The 14,473-nt window shown below is 47.1% G+C and overlaps 1 protein-coding gene and 1 long non-coding RNA gene across 3 annotated transcripts in view; one reads left to right on the top strand and one right to left on the bottom strand.

Moving 5' to 3' along the window:
* Positions 1-4,214: 4,214 nt before the first annotated feature.
* LOC311587506 (organic cation/carnitine transporter 2) overlaps positions 4,215-14,473 on the bottom strand; it is a 29,446-nt gene continuing 19,187 nt past the window's right edge. For both annotated transcript variants that reach the window (XM_084764389.1, XM_084764390.1), the window contains 6 exons: positions 13,894-14,020; positions 11,393-11,493; positions 9,193-9,407; positions 7,292-7,474; positions 5,956-6,091; positions 4,215-5,612 (listed from right to left, as the gene is read on the bottom strand). In XM_084764389.1, the coding sequence (XP_084620515.1) occupies positions 5,525-5,612; positions 5,956-6,091; positions 7,292-7,474; positions 9,193-9,407; positions 11,393-11,493; positions 13,894-14,020 (850 nt within the window). In that variant the 3' untranslated portion in view covers positions 4,215-5,524. The remainder of the gene's footprint in view (positions 5,613-5,955; positions 6,092-7,291; positions 7,475-9,192; positions 9,408-11,392; positions 11,494-13,893; positions 14,021-14,473) is intronic.
* On the top strand, positions 9,414-10,129 carry LOC311587510. The gene is made up of 2 exons (XR_014775890.1): positions 9,414-9,738; positions 9,834-10,129. It is a non-coding gene; the product is annotated as an uncharacterized lncRNA (long non-coding RNA).

The raw sequence follows: 14,473 nt of genomic DNA, 5'->3' as shown, positions 1-14,473 counted from the left end.
AAGTTTGTGGCTCCAGGTTCCTCCCAGTGATGGACTCTCCCCTCCCTATTTGATTTTGATCAGTGTTTCATTACAGCAACAGAAACTGGACTAGACCAGTCACGAAGAGAGAGGGAGGGCTCCCCAAAGGTAAAGCCAAATCCTGGTCTCATGCATGTGAGTACATTTGAGTGTGGAGTTGAGAGGTCATCATCACATGCCTCATCAGCCTGAACCTTACATTTTGAGACAGGGTCTTTCCGTGAACCTGTAGCCTGCAGATATAGCTAGACTGTCAGGCCAGCAAGCCCAGGCATTGTCCTGTCGCTGTCTACCCAGTGTTGGCTTTTACATGGCTGTGGGGATGGAAGTCAGGTCCTCATCTACCTAGGCCACTGGTTTCTTTTTATCTATAGTAACCTGACTAGGAAGCAAAGTCTGCCTGGAGACTTGGTGGTTTCTTGAAGTCCGTATTTGGTTCTTGGCTTGTGGGACTGAAAAATTCACCAGATTTTCATTGTTTCAGTATGGATTAGCACTGTTATAAAAAAGGAGAATGCCAAGTTTACATCTTTCATATACTTCATTCAATAAGTAGTAGGTAGCAAGGCAGTGGGATAGCACAGTGGTGCAATCTCTGGGATCCATCTGTTGAAAGGAGAGGGTACCATGACTCCTGAGAGTCATCCTCAGACCTCCATGTGTGTGCTTTGGTGTTCCTTTGAGTAAATAAGACAAACCTCTAAACAGTAGGTAGCAAACACACACACACACACACACACACACACACACACACACACACACACACAAACATTTAAATGCTGAAGGGGCAACTCTCAGGTGGACCTTGCCTACAATGACCAGGTTTTAATTCTCTGCTTCTTGTTGGCCTAGCCCATGCTTCTGCCCTGCTTCCTGCTTCAGCTGCCTTCCTTCCACTCTCCTTTCTCAGCATGAGACCTGCATCCAGACCCGCCTTCCCCTGCTTAGGCTTCTCTTTGTCCCTCTGGGCGTCCCACTCTCCCTAGCAAACAGCTGCACACTTCCTTCTATCTCCTTTCTGGTCATGGGAGGACCCACGCAGGCACGATGATGGCCCGACAGTGAACTGGAGCCTTGGAAGGATTTTGTAGGCCTTCAGTTCTTTACAACACGAGCAGAGGTACCAGATGGGCCAAGAGCCACCGTGTCTCGACTTCCCCACTTTTATGATGCAGTTGTGTTCAGCGCCAAGTTATCGGCCATGTCTTCCTTGTGAGTGTCTGGTCTATAAAGCCTTGCTCCATGAACGTACCGGCTCCCCCATCCTCTGAGTAAAGGACAGGCTGGAACTCTTTCTCCCTAGAGAAAAGAGAACCAGCCCGTAAAAGATAGCAAGCAGCCAAAATTAGAATCATCATCATAAAGATGTAATTTGTGATGTGACCCTGAACCATCAAGGATGAATAAAATAATGTCAGTCTTAAAGTGGTCCCTGGTGAAAGGTCTTCCCTTTACTTCAGTTCCAAAGAGAAGAATTGGTGCCTTTTTGGAGTGAAAAGCACCTAGTACATGAAAGGCATCCTCACCCCAGGTCCAGCCTTCTGCAGACAGTGTCCTTGGAGAGCTGTAGTGTGTGACCCTCTTACTGAGTTCCATCACCAGCAGCTTGAGTGAGTGACAGAGTCACCTGTACAGACAGAGCCCTTGAGCACTTATGAGCCTTGACTACCTGAGCTGGAACACAAGCTCACTAGGATGTCACATGTTCAGGGAGTCTAGGTCCCATTAGGAAGCTTGGACTGAAAGGCCAAAAGAACAGGTGTGGCTTACATAAAGAATTAAACTATATTTTTAACACATCATTTCATATGCATTTTAATGTAGTATAAAATATGTATGTATGTATCTTTATTTTTTTTAGGAGTTGGGGCATAGTCCCAGGCTTAGCTTGCTGGAAGGCCTGGCTTCAATCTCAAAAACACACAAGCACCACACAGCATAATTTTTATGACAGTTTTCTCAATAAGGGATAAATGATTAAAATACTTGCCAAGGACCAGTGAGACAGCTCAGTGGGTAAAGGCTCTTGCTTGTGCAAGCCTAAATACCTGAAATTGATTGCTAGAACTTATATAAATGTGAAAGGACAGAACTGGTAGATATGGTGAATTAATTGCCTTGGAGTTAACCATTATATTGAGAGAGATCAAGAGGAAAAAGAGTAGTTTTGTTATTGTCAACACAAATTTATTACTGCCAAGCATTTTAGATGGATAATTCACCTTTTTATTTATTTATTTATTTATTTATTTATTTATTTATTTGGTTTTTTGAGACAAGGTTTCTCTGGCTGTCCTGGAACTCCCTCTGTAATCCAGGCTGGCCTTGAACTCACAGAGATCCACCTGCCTCTGCCTCCCAAGTGCTGGGATTAAAGACATGCACCACCACCACCCAGCCCGTTATCTTTCTTTTTTTTTTTAATATTTATTTATTATGTATACAATGCTCTGCCTGCAGGCACCCCTGCACACCAGAAGAGGGAAACAGATCTCATTATAGATGGTTGTGAGTCACCATGTGGTTGCCGGGAATTGAACTCAGGACCTTTGGAAGAGCAGGCAGTGCTCTTAACCTCTGAGCCATCTCTCCAGGCCCCCACCCCAGTTATCTTTTAAATGTTATTAAAATTTATTTTTTGGTGAGAGTGGTGGCTCACACCTTTAATTCCAGAATTAGGGAGATAGACAAAGGCATATCTCTGTGAATTCAAGGCCAGTTTGGTCTACAGTGAGTTCCAGGACAGCTACAACTATATAGAAAGACCCTGTCTCAAACCAGAAAAAAAAATGATATAGATGATATCTGTATATATGACTGTGGAGACTAGAAGAAGACACCAGATTAAACCTATGATCCTGTCTCACCATCTTAAATGCTGGGATAGCACATGTGCACCATCATACTAGGATCCTTGCCTTCATCTTTATCTGTGCTGAGATTTTGGGTTTTGTTGTTGTTGTTGTTTTTTTTTAATATTTCTTTCTCCATCTTTTCTTGTTCATGTATTTGCCAGCTAGTGACAAGAGGCATTCAGAGCCTCTTCACTCGCATGCTGCTCTCCTGAAGACAGTCCTCCTAAAGTCATGGAGCCACTAGAAACAGCTATGCATGTTCAGCAGGCTTGTGCAGAGGACAAGTTTTCAGGAGAAGGGACTTGGGCTGTTGCCCCCTCCCCCACAGAGACAGTGTAGGGCATTCAGGCAGTACAGTGTTTGCTTCAGGAGGTCAGGACTACCTGGAACCAGACACCAAGAATAAAAGCCAGTGCAGGAGCAGGTCACTCACAGGAGAAATGGTGGGCAGGGACTGCAGGTCACCATCTGGGCTCCTGAGAAGGCAGGCCATCAGTATCCCAGCTCAGGACCTGGTTTGAGGGGACCATATTACTCTGGAGCCAGAGGCCCCTGTTTGTCATGTGACAAGCCCTTTAGTTGTCCAACTATCAGCTGAGCTTTGGACCTAGGTCCATTCATACTGTCCAGCAGAGAGCGCTCTGTGACAGACTGTTCATCAACATCTGTATGTGTCTTGTAACTCCCTCCCCAGCCCAGTGCTGTCTGTCCTAGCACTTACTCAGTAGCTTCAAGCACCTGTTGAAGCAGGCTCAGGCCAGCTTTGCTGAGGTGCAGCCTGAAGGGCCTCACTTGGGTCTGCAGTGTTTAACTTCCTGCTTTCCATGCAAGGGACAGGATCTGTGTGTGACTCATGCCAGTGTAAACTGGGAGTGTAGAGAACAGACAAGCCCCACCCCCAGGCTTGTCTTTCTGCATGGGTGATGGTAGGAAAGTGCTCCCCAGTTTTCTCCACGGTGCAGATGATTTTGAGATGTATTTCCCAGGCTTCCTCAGAGATTGAGACCAGTGTACACTCTCTGCTTGGTGCTGTCCAAGCCAAGAAGGCATCCCAGTGCTGGGCTCCCTCCTTCCCTGTTCTGTATTCCTGCTCCTCAGAGTCCTATTCCAGGTACAGTACATAACTGTACAGAAGCTCTGGGGTCAGGCTGTTTCCAGGGAGACCTGGGCTAAGTGCTCCAGGCTGGTGCAATTCATGGTCGATATTAAGTAGATGCCTATTACACAGAACTAGTAAATCTTAACCACAAACCACTGCTACAGTTAACCTACAGAAGAGTTGCATGTGGTATGGTCAGGACCCACCAGATTCTAGGAATAAAGATTGCAGTCCGTTGCTATTATTTAAAAAAAAATCATTGTTTATTAAAACCATTTCATTGCCCAAGGCACTTCAGTAGCTTTCACTAAATACAGCTTTTTCTTTTGTTTGTCTGTCTGTTTTTTGTTTTTTAAGCAGGTGAAGTGTGTGCTTTAGCAGCACCATGGCAACATAATCAGAAGAGAAGACAACCACACTGAACACAAAATACCCACTGATGTTACATGACTGCAGACAGCAACTCTGAGAGACTGTGAACACAATTTACATTTCTTCTTGTAATTTTCCCCATGATTATACAGCGTAAAAGGAACAAGCATAGTGTTGTTTTTGGCACTCAGCAGTGCTAGTGGCTAAAGCTGGGAAGGCCCTGGGTGGTGGCAACTGCATACCACAGCCAGGGTAATCCTGGGCCGAGAAACACACAGACTATTGCCATGTCTTTGCAGAAGGGCGACTTGAGACACAACAGCAGATGACAAACCAAACAACCCCCATGACAGTGCTGAGAGACGGAAAGGACGCCTTGTTCTCCATGCATTTCCTTCAAGACACAGGTAAGTGTGTGGTAGCCAGAATTCTGATTTACCCAGCAGTGCGAGCCATGCCTTGTCCTCAACAGTGGATTTCTCACAGGGTGTGACAATCCTGGGACTCTGACCAGACACACAGCACAGATGGCTGTGGGACTGAACCATCTCAGTGCCCACACTGCCTGCTTGCCTTACATACCTGCTTCCACCTTAGTTTCCTTTAGGGTTCCCTAGGTCTTGTGTTCTTCAGTTGTGGGTTAAAATAATCAAAGTTAGGATTTTTGTAACTTAGAAAAGATGAGAAATCAAATTCCCCATGGAATCATTACTTTCTAAAAATAATTTTTTTTTCCTTCTGGTGCATCTGATTGAACCCAGGGCCCCGGGCATCCAGGCAAGCACAGGGCCACTGAGCCACATCCACTCCTTTTCCTGTAAGTTCTTCAGTTAGGGAAAGGAGGAAAAACAGACCTGCGGTTCTATCTGTGACCTTACCAGGTCTTCTAAAATAACAAAGCATGCCTAGCAGATGTTTACATAGTCTTCCAAGTCCCACTGGTTCAAAAGACTCATTAACTTCTGTGGAGGGCCCAAGTCCGTCTCCGTAGTGGGATGTGCAAGCTGTCTGTAGTTAGCCTGGTGTTCCTGGAGGAAGGTGGCTCTCCAGGATAGATGCCCCCATCCAAGAGCACATCAGACACACGGTCGACAGAACAGAAAAGCCCTCAGTCATTGACAGCATTTCTGACAACATACTGGTTTTCCATCCAGTTTCTCAGCCTCTGGAGCGGGTATTACAAGCCTGTGCTTTTTAAGACTGTTGGGCTTTCTTCACCGTCTTTTAGAGTTCTGGTCTGGCCCTGGATTTGCCATTGTTTTATTCTATTAAAACAACCAAAACAAATGTTACTAAGAAACTTTCAAAAAGATACTTACTAGTATCAAAACAGACACAGCAGATCTGTAGAAAACACAACACATGGCAAATTTATATGTTTTCCTTGGTCTTTGCACTAAGCCAGCACTGTTGCTTTCATGGGCATGCAAAGGTACACCTGTTCACATAGGATAAGCCACTGTCCAGATAGCACCCTGGACAGTGCCTAGAGTAGTCCAGGCATTGTGAGACAGAGGATGCAGGGAGCACTACTTTAAGGAAAAGGCCCCTAAACCTGGCCAGTCCCAGACCCAATGTGCCCACAGTGTTCAGAGGGAGGTCTCTTACCCTTTGACTCTTAGCATCTGGTCAATAGTGTCTGGGAGAGGGACACCAAAGCTCTCTGGGAAGAAGAGGGTGAGGATAGCTGTCAGGATGGTCAGACTTCCCATGAGGATGTAGGGCAGGAAGCGGTCATAGGCACCTGTGGTCAAGCAGAGGGCCCAGGTTACAGTGAGGTTGGGTCTCATCCTGGCCTTTACGCTGTCAGCACTCCATATAGGACTCACCTTCCTGTTGGCTCTAGGGATCCCCAAAGCCTGAGTTGCCAGAGTGAAGTCTGGCATCTAGAAAGTTCCAGAACTCAGGCCTGGCACAGATGTGCCCAGCGGTCCAGCAGTGTCCACAAGTGGTAGGGTAGAGGTATAGGGGAACAGACAGCAAGCTGCAGGGTTCCCAAGAGCACAAGGTGCTTGCCTATCACAGAAACAACTTTCCACCTCTACAGATGTGTCACAGTCTGATTTGCATTCAGGTTAGACAGGGTCCCACTGCCCACTCAGGCCATGGAGCACTCACGCAGAGTACATGCTATTCTCTGGACACTGGCAGGTCCTCTCCAGAGCTATGTGCGGAGGAGGAGAAGCTGCCAGGAGGGAGCACTTCTCTAAGCCAGAGAAACTGGGGTCCTGCTATGTACAATGTCAAATGGCATAAAACACCCTGCCAAGTGTGCCATGCAGGCCTGTATGCCACCTACTGGACAGGCTGAGGTAAGAGGAGCAAAAGTTCAAGGGCCACTGGCACTACAGAGCAAATGTAAGCCCAGCACATACAACTTAGTGAGCTACTGTCTTGAAAAGCAAAGTGGAGACCAGGGAGATAGTTCAGCTGGTTAAATTACTTGTTACTAAGCCTGGTGAGTTGAGTTGGGTTCCCAGAATCCACATGGTGGAAGAAAAGAACTGACCCCCTAAACTGTCCTCAGATCTCTGCATATACACTGAATGAATGAAGGGTTCTAAGTTACGGCAACTTTTCAGCCCATCAGACGTCTTGAATGGAGATGGCTCTCTTCATGTTCCTAACTCCAAGAAGAAATTCCTCCAGTAAAGACACTGGCTCCTTAAAGCATTTCTTAGGATAAAGAAGTGGTACTTCATGACGGAGTGTCAGAGGAGACTGAAACAGAACCCCCACACTTTCTCATGCCCTCTAGCTGGCCTATGAGCTACTCTCCACTTGCAAGTGAGTGCCTCCTCCACACTACACTTGGAAAGGAACCTTCTCCAGCCAGGGATCCTGGAAGTGACGCATCCTGCTAACTACAGACGCTTGTTCTCCAGCTCACACTAAGGCCACTTAGAGCTTCTGTCTCATCGCTCCAGTGCATCATGGTACTTACCAAGGTAAACAAAGTAGGGAGACAGGATGCTGCCAAGGCGGGATGCTGTGGAGCTGACCCCCACACCCATGTTTCTCACCACAGTGGGGTACAGCTCAGCTGTGTACACATAGACCATGGAGTAGGCAGAGGTGATTCCAAACTTTCCCACCATCACCAGGGCAGTAGACAGATAAAACAACTCTGGAGAGACAAGGAAAGAGCAAAGGCAAGAGGGATCAGTGTAAGGGCTGCCCCTGAGGAGCTCTCTTTCCTTTACTCCCTGATGTGAGGTAGAGAGAGTTGGTCTGGTTCTGTAACTTCCTATCAGTGGAAAGCCCCATGGCTAAGATGTCTCTCTAAGGAGATTACTAAAAGGAGAGCAGAGGCTGAGATGGTGAGCGCCCATCCACCCAGTCCACCTGCCTTCCAGAAGCCATCCTGTGTTAGGGATGAGCTGCATCTCCAGAACCTCATATGGAGGCACTGTGGGACTCACTAAGGACTTGGATATGAACGGGGGAGTCCAGGCCTAACTCAGCTCATGCTTCCGGTCTACTCACGAAGCTTCATAGATCTGGGCTTCCAGGGAGCTCAGTGGGCAACAGAGCTTTCAGCCAAGCCTGGAAACTTGAGTTTGATCCCTAGAATCCACACACTAGAGGGAGAAAACCTACTCTTCCCACTTCCTGCAAGTTGACCTCTGACCTCTACATGGTGCTGGAAAACATGTCTCCCTGATCCACATGAATAAGTGTAATAAAACCATTGGGGAAAAAAAAAATCTATAAACCACCTGAACTTAGGGATGATCCTCCAATAGACTTCACTGCCTGGTGAGTATAACTAAGTGTCCCACAGGTCACTCTGAGCTCTGTGAGAACCACTACAGCCACCCCTGAGCTCCTTCTGCTATTCCCGTGCAGAAGGGCCCCAGTACCACAGGCCTCAAAGAACTATCACAGGTTCCAAAAGCCACAGGGGCAGGAATGATTCTGCCAAGTGATGGGCAAATAAGGCTTGTCATCTGTTCTACGGGTTGTGAGAAAGGATTCCTCCTGCCCACTAGTGGGGTACCAAGGCAGGTTTACCAGCAAAACCCTGTTCAATGCCTCTTAGACCTTTCTTTTCTTTCTTTTTATTGATTACTAGTTCATTTGTCACCCTGAAGCACACTGGCTCAATACTTGCCAGAATTCAGCATTATTATTATTGTTGTTGTTGTTATTGTTATTCTTATTATGGTCTCATGTAACCTAGGATGGTCTCATATTCCCCAGATAGCCAAGGATAACCTTGAATTTCTGATTCTCTTGCATCCTCCTCCCAGGGGCTGGCATTACAGGCGTGACCCACCATGCCTAGCTCTGTCCTTTCTATCAAATCCTCTGAAATGTTCTCCGTGACTTTCTCGTGCTGTTCTGCTCCCTCATTTAATTCTACGGAATGCCTCTTGTTCAGAGTGCTCCCGTGACTGCTCTTTAATGAGCTCCTGCTTCCTTTGTTTCTGTTCACAGAGACTCAGAGAAACATCTGCAGAGAAATAGCGTCTAACTTGTTTGTTGGCTTCTCTACTAGAAAGAGATTCCATGCAGACCCACTCCAGCTGTTTATGAATAATTAAATAAGACAGAGATAGAAGGACTGCATTGCTGTTTATTCTAGAGAGGGAAAGAGATAGGAACATGTTAACTTGGGTTTAGGGCTTAACTAACCAGCAGCCTAGTATTTTCTTCCCACTGAACAAAGCCCAGGCCATGAAGAATGCTCTGAGTTTGTGACCCCATCTTTTGATTTTGAAGTGAGTACGTATACTTGTGACACAGATGTAAAGGTCTTGACTGCATTCACTTCATTAATAGCTGGATTCAAGGAAAACTAAGCACAGAAGACTCAGGTCTGCAAATAAATGCGGTTCATACCTGAAGGCACTAGCTGCATGAAGAGAAGGACGCCGCCACCCAGGAAGAGGGCGGCAGAGATGGAATATCGCCGGGGCAAGTACTGCAGCAACAGCCAGGCCAACACATAGGCTGGGACTTCAACAGCAGCCGAAAGGAAGCAGTTCACATAGATGTTCCCGTGCAAGTTAGGAGTGTCAAGAGAAAGTCCGAAATAGCCCACTGATATGGTCAGCCTGCAAAGGGTACAGAAGAGAGCACCCGTCTCTGCAGACCCACACACCTTCACAAACACTCATCTCGAGAATTCTGAACCGCTCTTGATGAAGGAAATGAGAGGGGAGTAGTAGACTTCACCCTGTGCCTTACTTCATAGCACAAAAGTTATCTTTCCCTGGCCATAGTGAGCCGTGTATATATCTTTGCCAGTTAGCGCTCAGAACATTCCATGAAGAATCTCAGTAAAACAGCCTACATGATTAACACTGACTTAATCACTAGGAATCTACTCAGAAGCATTTGCTAAAACCTTATTCCCTGCTGTATGTGCTTCTCCAAACAGCAACTGTCAGAGGGGCTGGAGAGTGAGTAAGGGACTGGGTACAGTGTGACAGAAGGAGAGGAGCTGGAGAGTGAGTAAGGGACTGGGTTCAATGTGACAGAGGAGAGGAGCTGGAGAGTGAGTAAGGGACTGGGTATAGTGTGACAGAGGAGAGGAGCTGGAGAGTGAGTAAGGGACTGGGTATAGTGTGACAGAAGGAGAGGAGCTGGAGAGTGAGTAAGGGACTGGGTATAGTGTGACAGAGGAGAGGAGCTGGAGAGTGAGTAAGGGACTGGGTATAGTGTGACAGAAGGAGAGGAGCTGGAGAGTGAGTAAGGGACTGGGTATAGTGTGACAGAAGGAGAGGAGCTGGAGAGTGAGTAAGGGACTGGGTATAGTGTGACAGAAGGAGAGGAGTAAGGTGGACTATAACACAATGTTTGAAGAAAGACCCTCAGAAGACTATCTATGAACAGCCAGGAAGAGGCTGACAGCACCCCTACCCTACTGTGCTCTGGAACAGGGTGCTCCCAATGGTGAGGCCTCCCCATTTTTTATACCACTCCCATGCCTGGCTCTGATCCTAGTAGGTGTCCTCTGTTGATGACCTGTACTCTTTGGTAAACCAAACTATCTTTGTCTCAGTACAGGTTGACAACTCAGCTGGCATAGAGATGGAAAAGAGTAGGCTCAGAAGCCCCAGGGAACTCCAGAGCAGGAGAGTGTGGGTCATTCACAGTTGGTGGTATAGCTCAGGCTGGAAGTCTGAGGTACAGTCTCCATGCTAGGCCTGTTCTGGAGACAGATTCAGGTGTGCCACACTGCCTTTCAGGCATCTCAGAGAATTTCTTGGAAAAGAGTGACTCACAGGCTGATCTTCACCCCAAACCAGGAAGCAAACTAACTTACTGCTCCAAAGCTGCCTCAGTCCATTAGTAAAAACTTTGAGGTGTAATCTACCCTCTCACCATCTTATCACCACTCATCCAGAAGACTCATGGATCTCCAATATTCCAAGGGTGTGGCAGAAGCTATGTAGGCAGCCTTGTTCCTTCTCCTTGGCAACTCACAGATTCTTTCTTGATAACTGTGCAACACCTTGTCAGAAACCTGGGGAAGACATCCAGGCCATGGCCTTGACTTCAGTACAGAAGGGTCACACCCCATTTTCATGTTTCCAGAAAGCTCTTAGCAGCCTCTGGAACCTAAAGGATAAAGTGTCTTCACTGAGACCCTTCCTCAAAACCCCAAATATCCCATCCAGAGAGTGGGGATCACCAACAGAGAACATGTTTAAGAAGAAGCAGCCAGATGAAGGAGACGGTGTGCAGGGTTTGTGCAAATGACAGCAATGTGGCCCCACTGACAGGATTGCCCTCTGTCGCCATGAGCACAGTTGCTGTCAGCATCTTCCTGGCTATTTACCACAGATAATCTACTGAGGGAGGGGACAAGGGACAAGAAAACTAAGCAAGGCCCTTGTGAAATTCCTAGATCCCAAACAGCCTCCATGATCATTTGCTCCTTTTCTGAGTTTCCATTACATTAAAAACGGTTATGTCCTTGGGGCAGCCATGCTTGCATCACGTGATGACAGAGGCTTGCAGCTTTGGTCTGAGGCACGTCTGCAGACAAGAGTCCTGAGAGTGGGGAAGGCCCAGGCAGGGCTCACTTACGCACCACAGGATTATGGACATGATGGTGATGGTCCTGATGTTCCGGGTTCGGATCAGATCGTAAATGTGGTGCGACTGAGGCTTCTTGGAATTTAGGTCTTGTAGCTGCAGGAAGAATGTAGTTAATGGTGTAGGAAGGGAAAGTTGGAGACCTGCCTCATACAGACACACACCTGAACCCTCATTTTCACTGTGTACTGCTCAAGGCTTAGGGAGCATTCTAAGGTTCTTCCTTGAAAAAACAGAAGTACAATGACTCAAGGGAGGTGTCCAAGCCTTCCCCACGTCCCTGCAGGCTTAGTCAATGACAAACTGGAATGGAAGACAATGAGGGATAGAGAGAGGTGTACAGCAACTGCAGAAGCCCAAGCAGACAAGCACCTCCCTGCATCACCCTGTCCATCCTCACTGGCCACCTCCCAGGGAGGCCTTTAAGGAATTCCTATGCTAGGCTGATTCTTTCAGTCAGAAAAATAAGGCTGTGTGTTTTACTAAGCTGATATCTCAGTGGAATGAATGCTGTGAGTCCTCATATCATGCAGTTGCTGGCCTTCCAGAAAAAATATTCTAACTGAAACCAGGAAAATTGACTTGCCCTTCATCCAGATTAACTTCCTCTGAGATTCGGCAGAGCCACGGCCACCACTGAACCACATATGTAAAGACACCGATGTTGCTTTCTTAGCTAAGCCAGCTTGGGAGCTTGTTTTTACCAGCTCAGTAGTTCGGCAAAAGGTCAACTTGGAACTCGAAGAACTGTCTAAAACAGCCTCATAATCCAACGAGGCTTAGGAGTTTATTCAGACTGACCCCTTACTTAAATGCCACCCAAGCCACCTCACTTAAAATGCCTGCAGCCCTGTGCTTCAGAGCCCTTCTAGATCATGCAGAATGACCGCTGCTGCTGGGCCACCGCTTAAGGGAGATGCCAGCAGGGCTGTTTGTGGCTAAGACTTTTTGGCTGCTTATAACAACTGCTTCCTCTCTTAAGAGCTCCAAGTCCTCATCATGTGAGAGCATCTCAAACATGCCTGCAGCTTACACTCCAGCATGGCTGCTCAATTAGTCTGCACCCCTTTCTTCTCAGACAGAGACAAACCCCAGAGCCATGTCTGCCTGGAGTCAACCTCATGAGTCTGACGAAAACTGCCTGCTGCTGAAGAAAGCAGGAACAGGAAAAGGAAGTAAGAACCAAGACCACGAAAATTGGTGGTCTCAGGCTGGAGAGATGGCTCAGAGGTTAAGAGCACTGTTTGCTCTTCCAAAGGTCCCAAGTTCAATTCCCAGCAACCACATGGTAGCTCACAGCCATCTCTGATGAGATCTGGTGCCCTCTTCTGGTGTACATAATAAATAAATAAATAAATAAATAAATAAATAAATAAATAAATAAAAGAAAACTGGTGGTCTCAGAATGTCTGAGGTCTGAGACCTGGGGTCAGAAGTGGCCATAAGAAAGAACCAGGCTCCAGGATGAAGGGTGACAATAAACTAAGATAATAAAAAGAGTCAGGACACCACTAAGTGCAAATCTATCAATGTTCTGAATATCTTAAGCTGACAATCCCTGAAGCATAAGAAACAACCACTTGCCAAAATGCTGAAGTTGATGAATGCCTATTTCTCATTAAGAATGTTTATTATTAAAAGACATAATTAAGCCAGGCATAGTGGCTTGTCACTGTAATCCCAAAATTTGGGAGGCAGAGACAGTCAGATCTTTGTGACTCTGAGGCCAACACTACACAGAGATTTCCAGACCAGCTAGGGTTACATAATGAGACCCATCTTTTAAAAAAGGGCCAGGCAGTGGTGCCACATACCTTTAATCCCTGCACTAAAGAGGCAGAGGTAGGCAGATCTCTGTGAATTCAAGGCCAACCTGGTCTACAGGGAGAATTCCAGGAGAGCTAGGGCTATGTGGAGGAAACCCTGAGTTGAAAAACAAAAAACAAAAAAGAAACAAACAAACAAATCCATGGAGAGAATTAGGTAGTTGGAACCCATTGCTTAGCTTCTCAGGTTTGTATGTGTACATGCTTCTGAATGTGTGTGTGTGTGTGTGTGTGTGTGTGTGTGTGTGTGTGTGTGTGTGTGTAGACTAAAGATTGACCTTGGGTGTCATGGTCAATCCCATTTCTACCTTATCTTTGAGACAGGGTCTCTCATTGACTGCTGAACTGGCTGACCAGTAAGCCCCTGGGGTCCTCCTGTCTCTGCTTCCCCAGTATTGGGATGTGACTTCCCCAGGCACACTCTGCCACGCCTGGCTTTTTAGTTGGCTGCTGGGATTTGAACTCAGGCCCTTATGCTTGTGTGGCAAGCACTTTACAGACTGAATCATCTCTCTATTCCTTCAACTTGTGCATTTTAACAGCCTTTACCTTCAAGATGGCCATGGCTTGGGCAGGGCAAGGACTAAGCTCCTGTGAGCTGTGCTGTATGCTGCTGACCTCAAACGGCCAGTGTGAGCCTCCCACCAGCTTCCACATGGTATTTACCTACCTCACTTGGATCAAAGATAGTGGAAGGTGCAACAATCCTGTTGGTTTTGGCGGCTTTGCGGATGATCACCTCAGCCTCTTTAATTCGTCCTTGAGAGATGAGCCATCGGGGGGACTCGGGGATGAACCTGGAAGCACAGGTACAATCTAGTGAGGCCTCCTGCTCACTTGCTCTCCCAGAGGCTGGACATGGCTTAACTACAGATGGAAATGAGGTTTCAGATGCAGAGGCAGGTGTGTGGAGTGTCAGGTGTTCGTAAGGCAAAAATAGAGATGGCCCAGTAACTACCTGAGATATGAGCTCTGCTGGACACTGACTGCAGTGAGCAAAAACTGTAGCACACTGTACATCTCAAGGGGATCCCCACTCTGGCTGCCACCTCCATGTCTGCAGTGATGCTGCCCCCTTCTGGGCTTTGAGGGGAAGGTACAAGATGGGCTCCTGATGCCTGACTTCTGCTGAGTTAGGCCCACCAGATCCTGCTGTCAAGCTGGAGTGCTTTTCTCTGCATAGTCACTCAAGGAAGCGCCTCCCAACACCCAATGGCCTGGGGCCTCGGCATCAATCTACTATAGCCCAG

Source organism: Acomys minous (genome assembly GCF_964271855.1).
Source record: "Acomys minous genome assembly, chromosome: 16".
Taxonomy (NCBI): domain Eukaryota; kingdom Metazoa; phylum Chordata; class Mammalia; order Rodentia; family Muridae; genus Acomys; species Acomys minous.
Note: the sequence above shows the minus strand (reverse complement) of the source record. Positions and strands in the feature narration are given on the sequence as shown.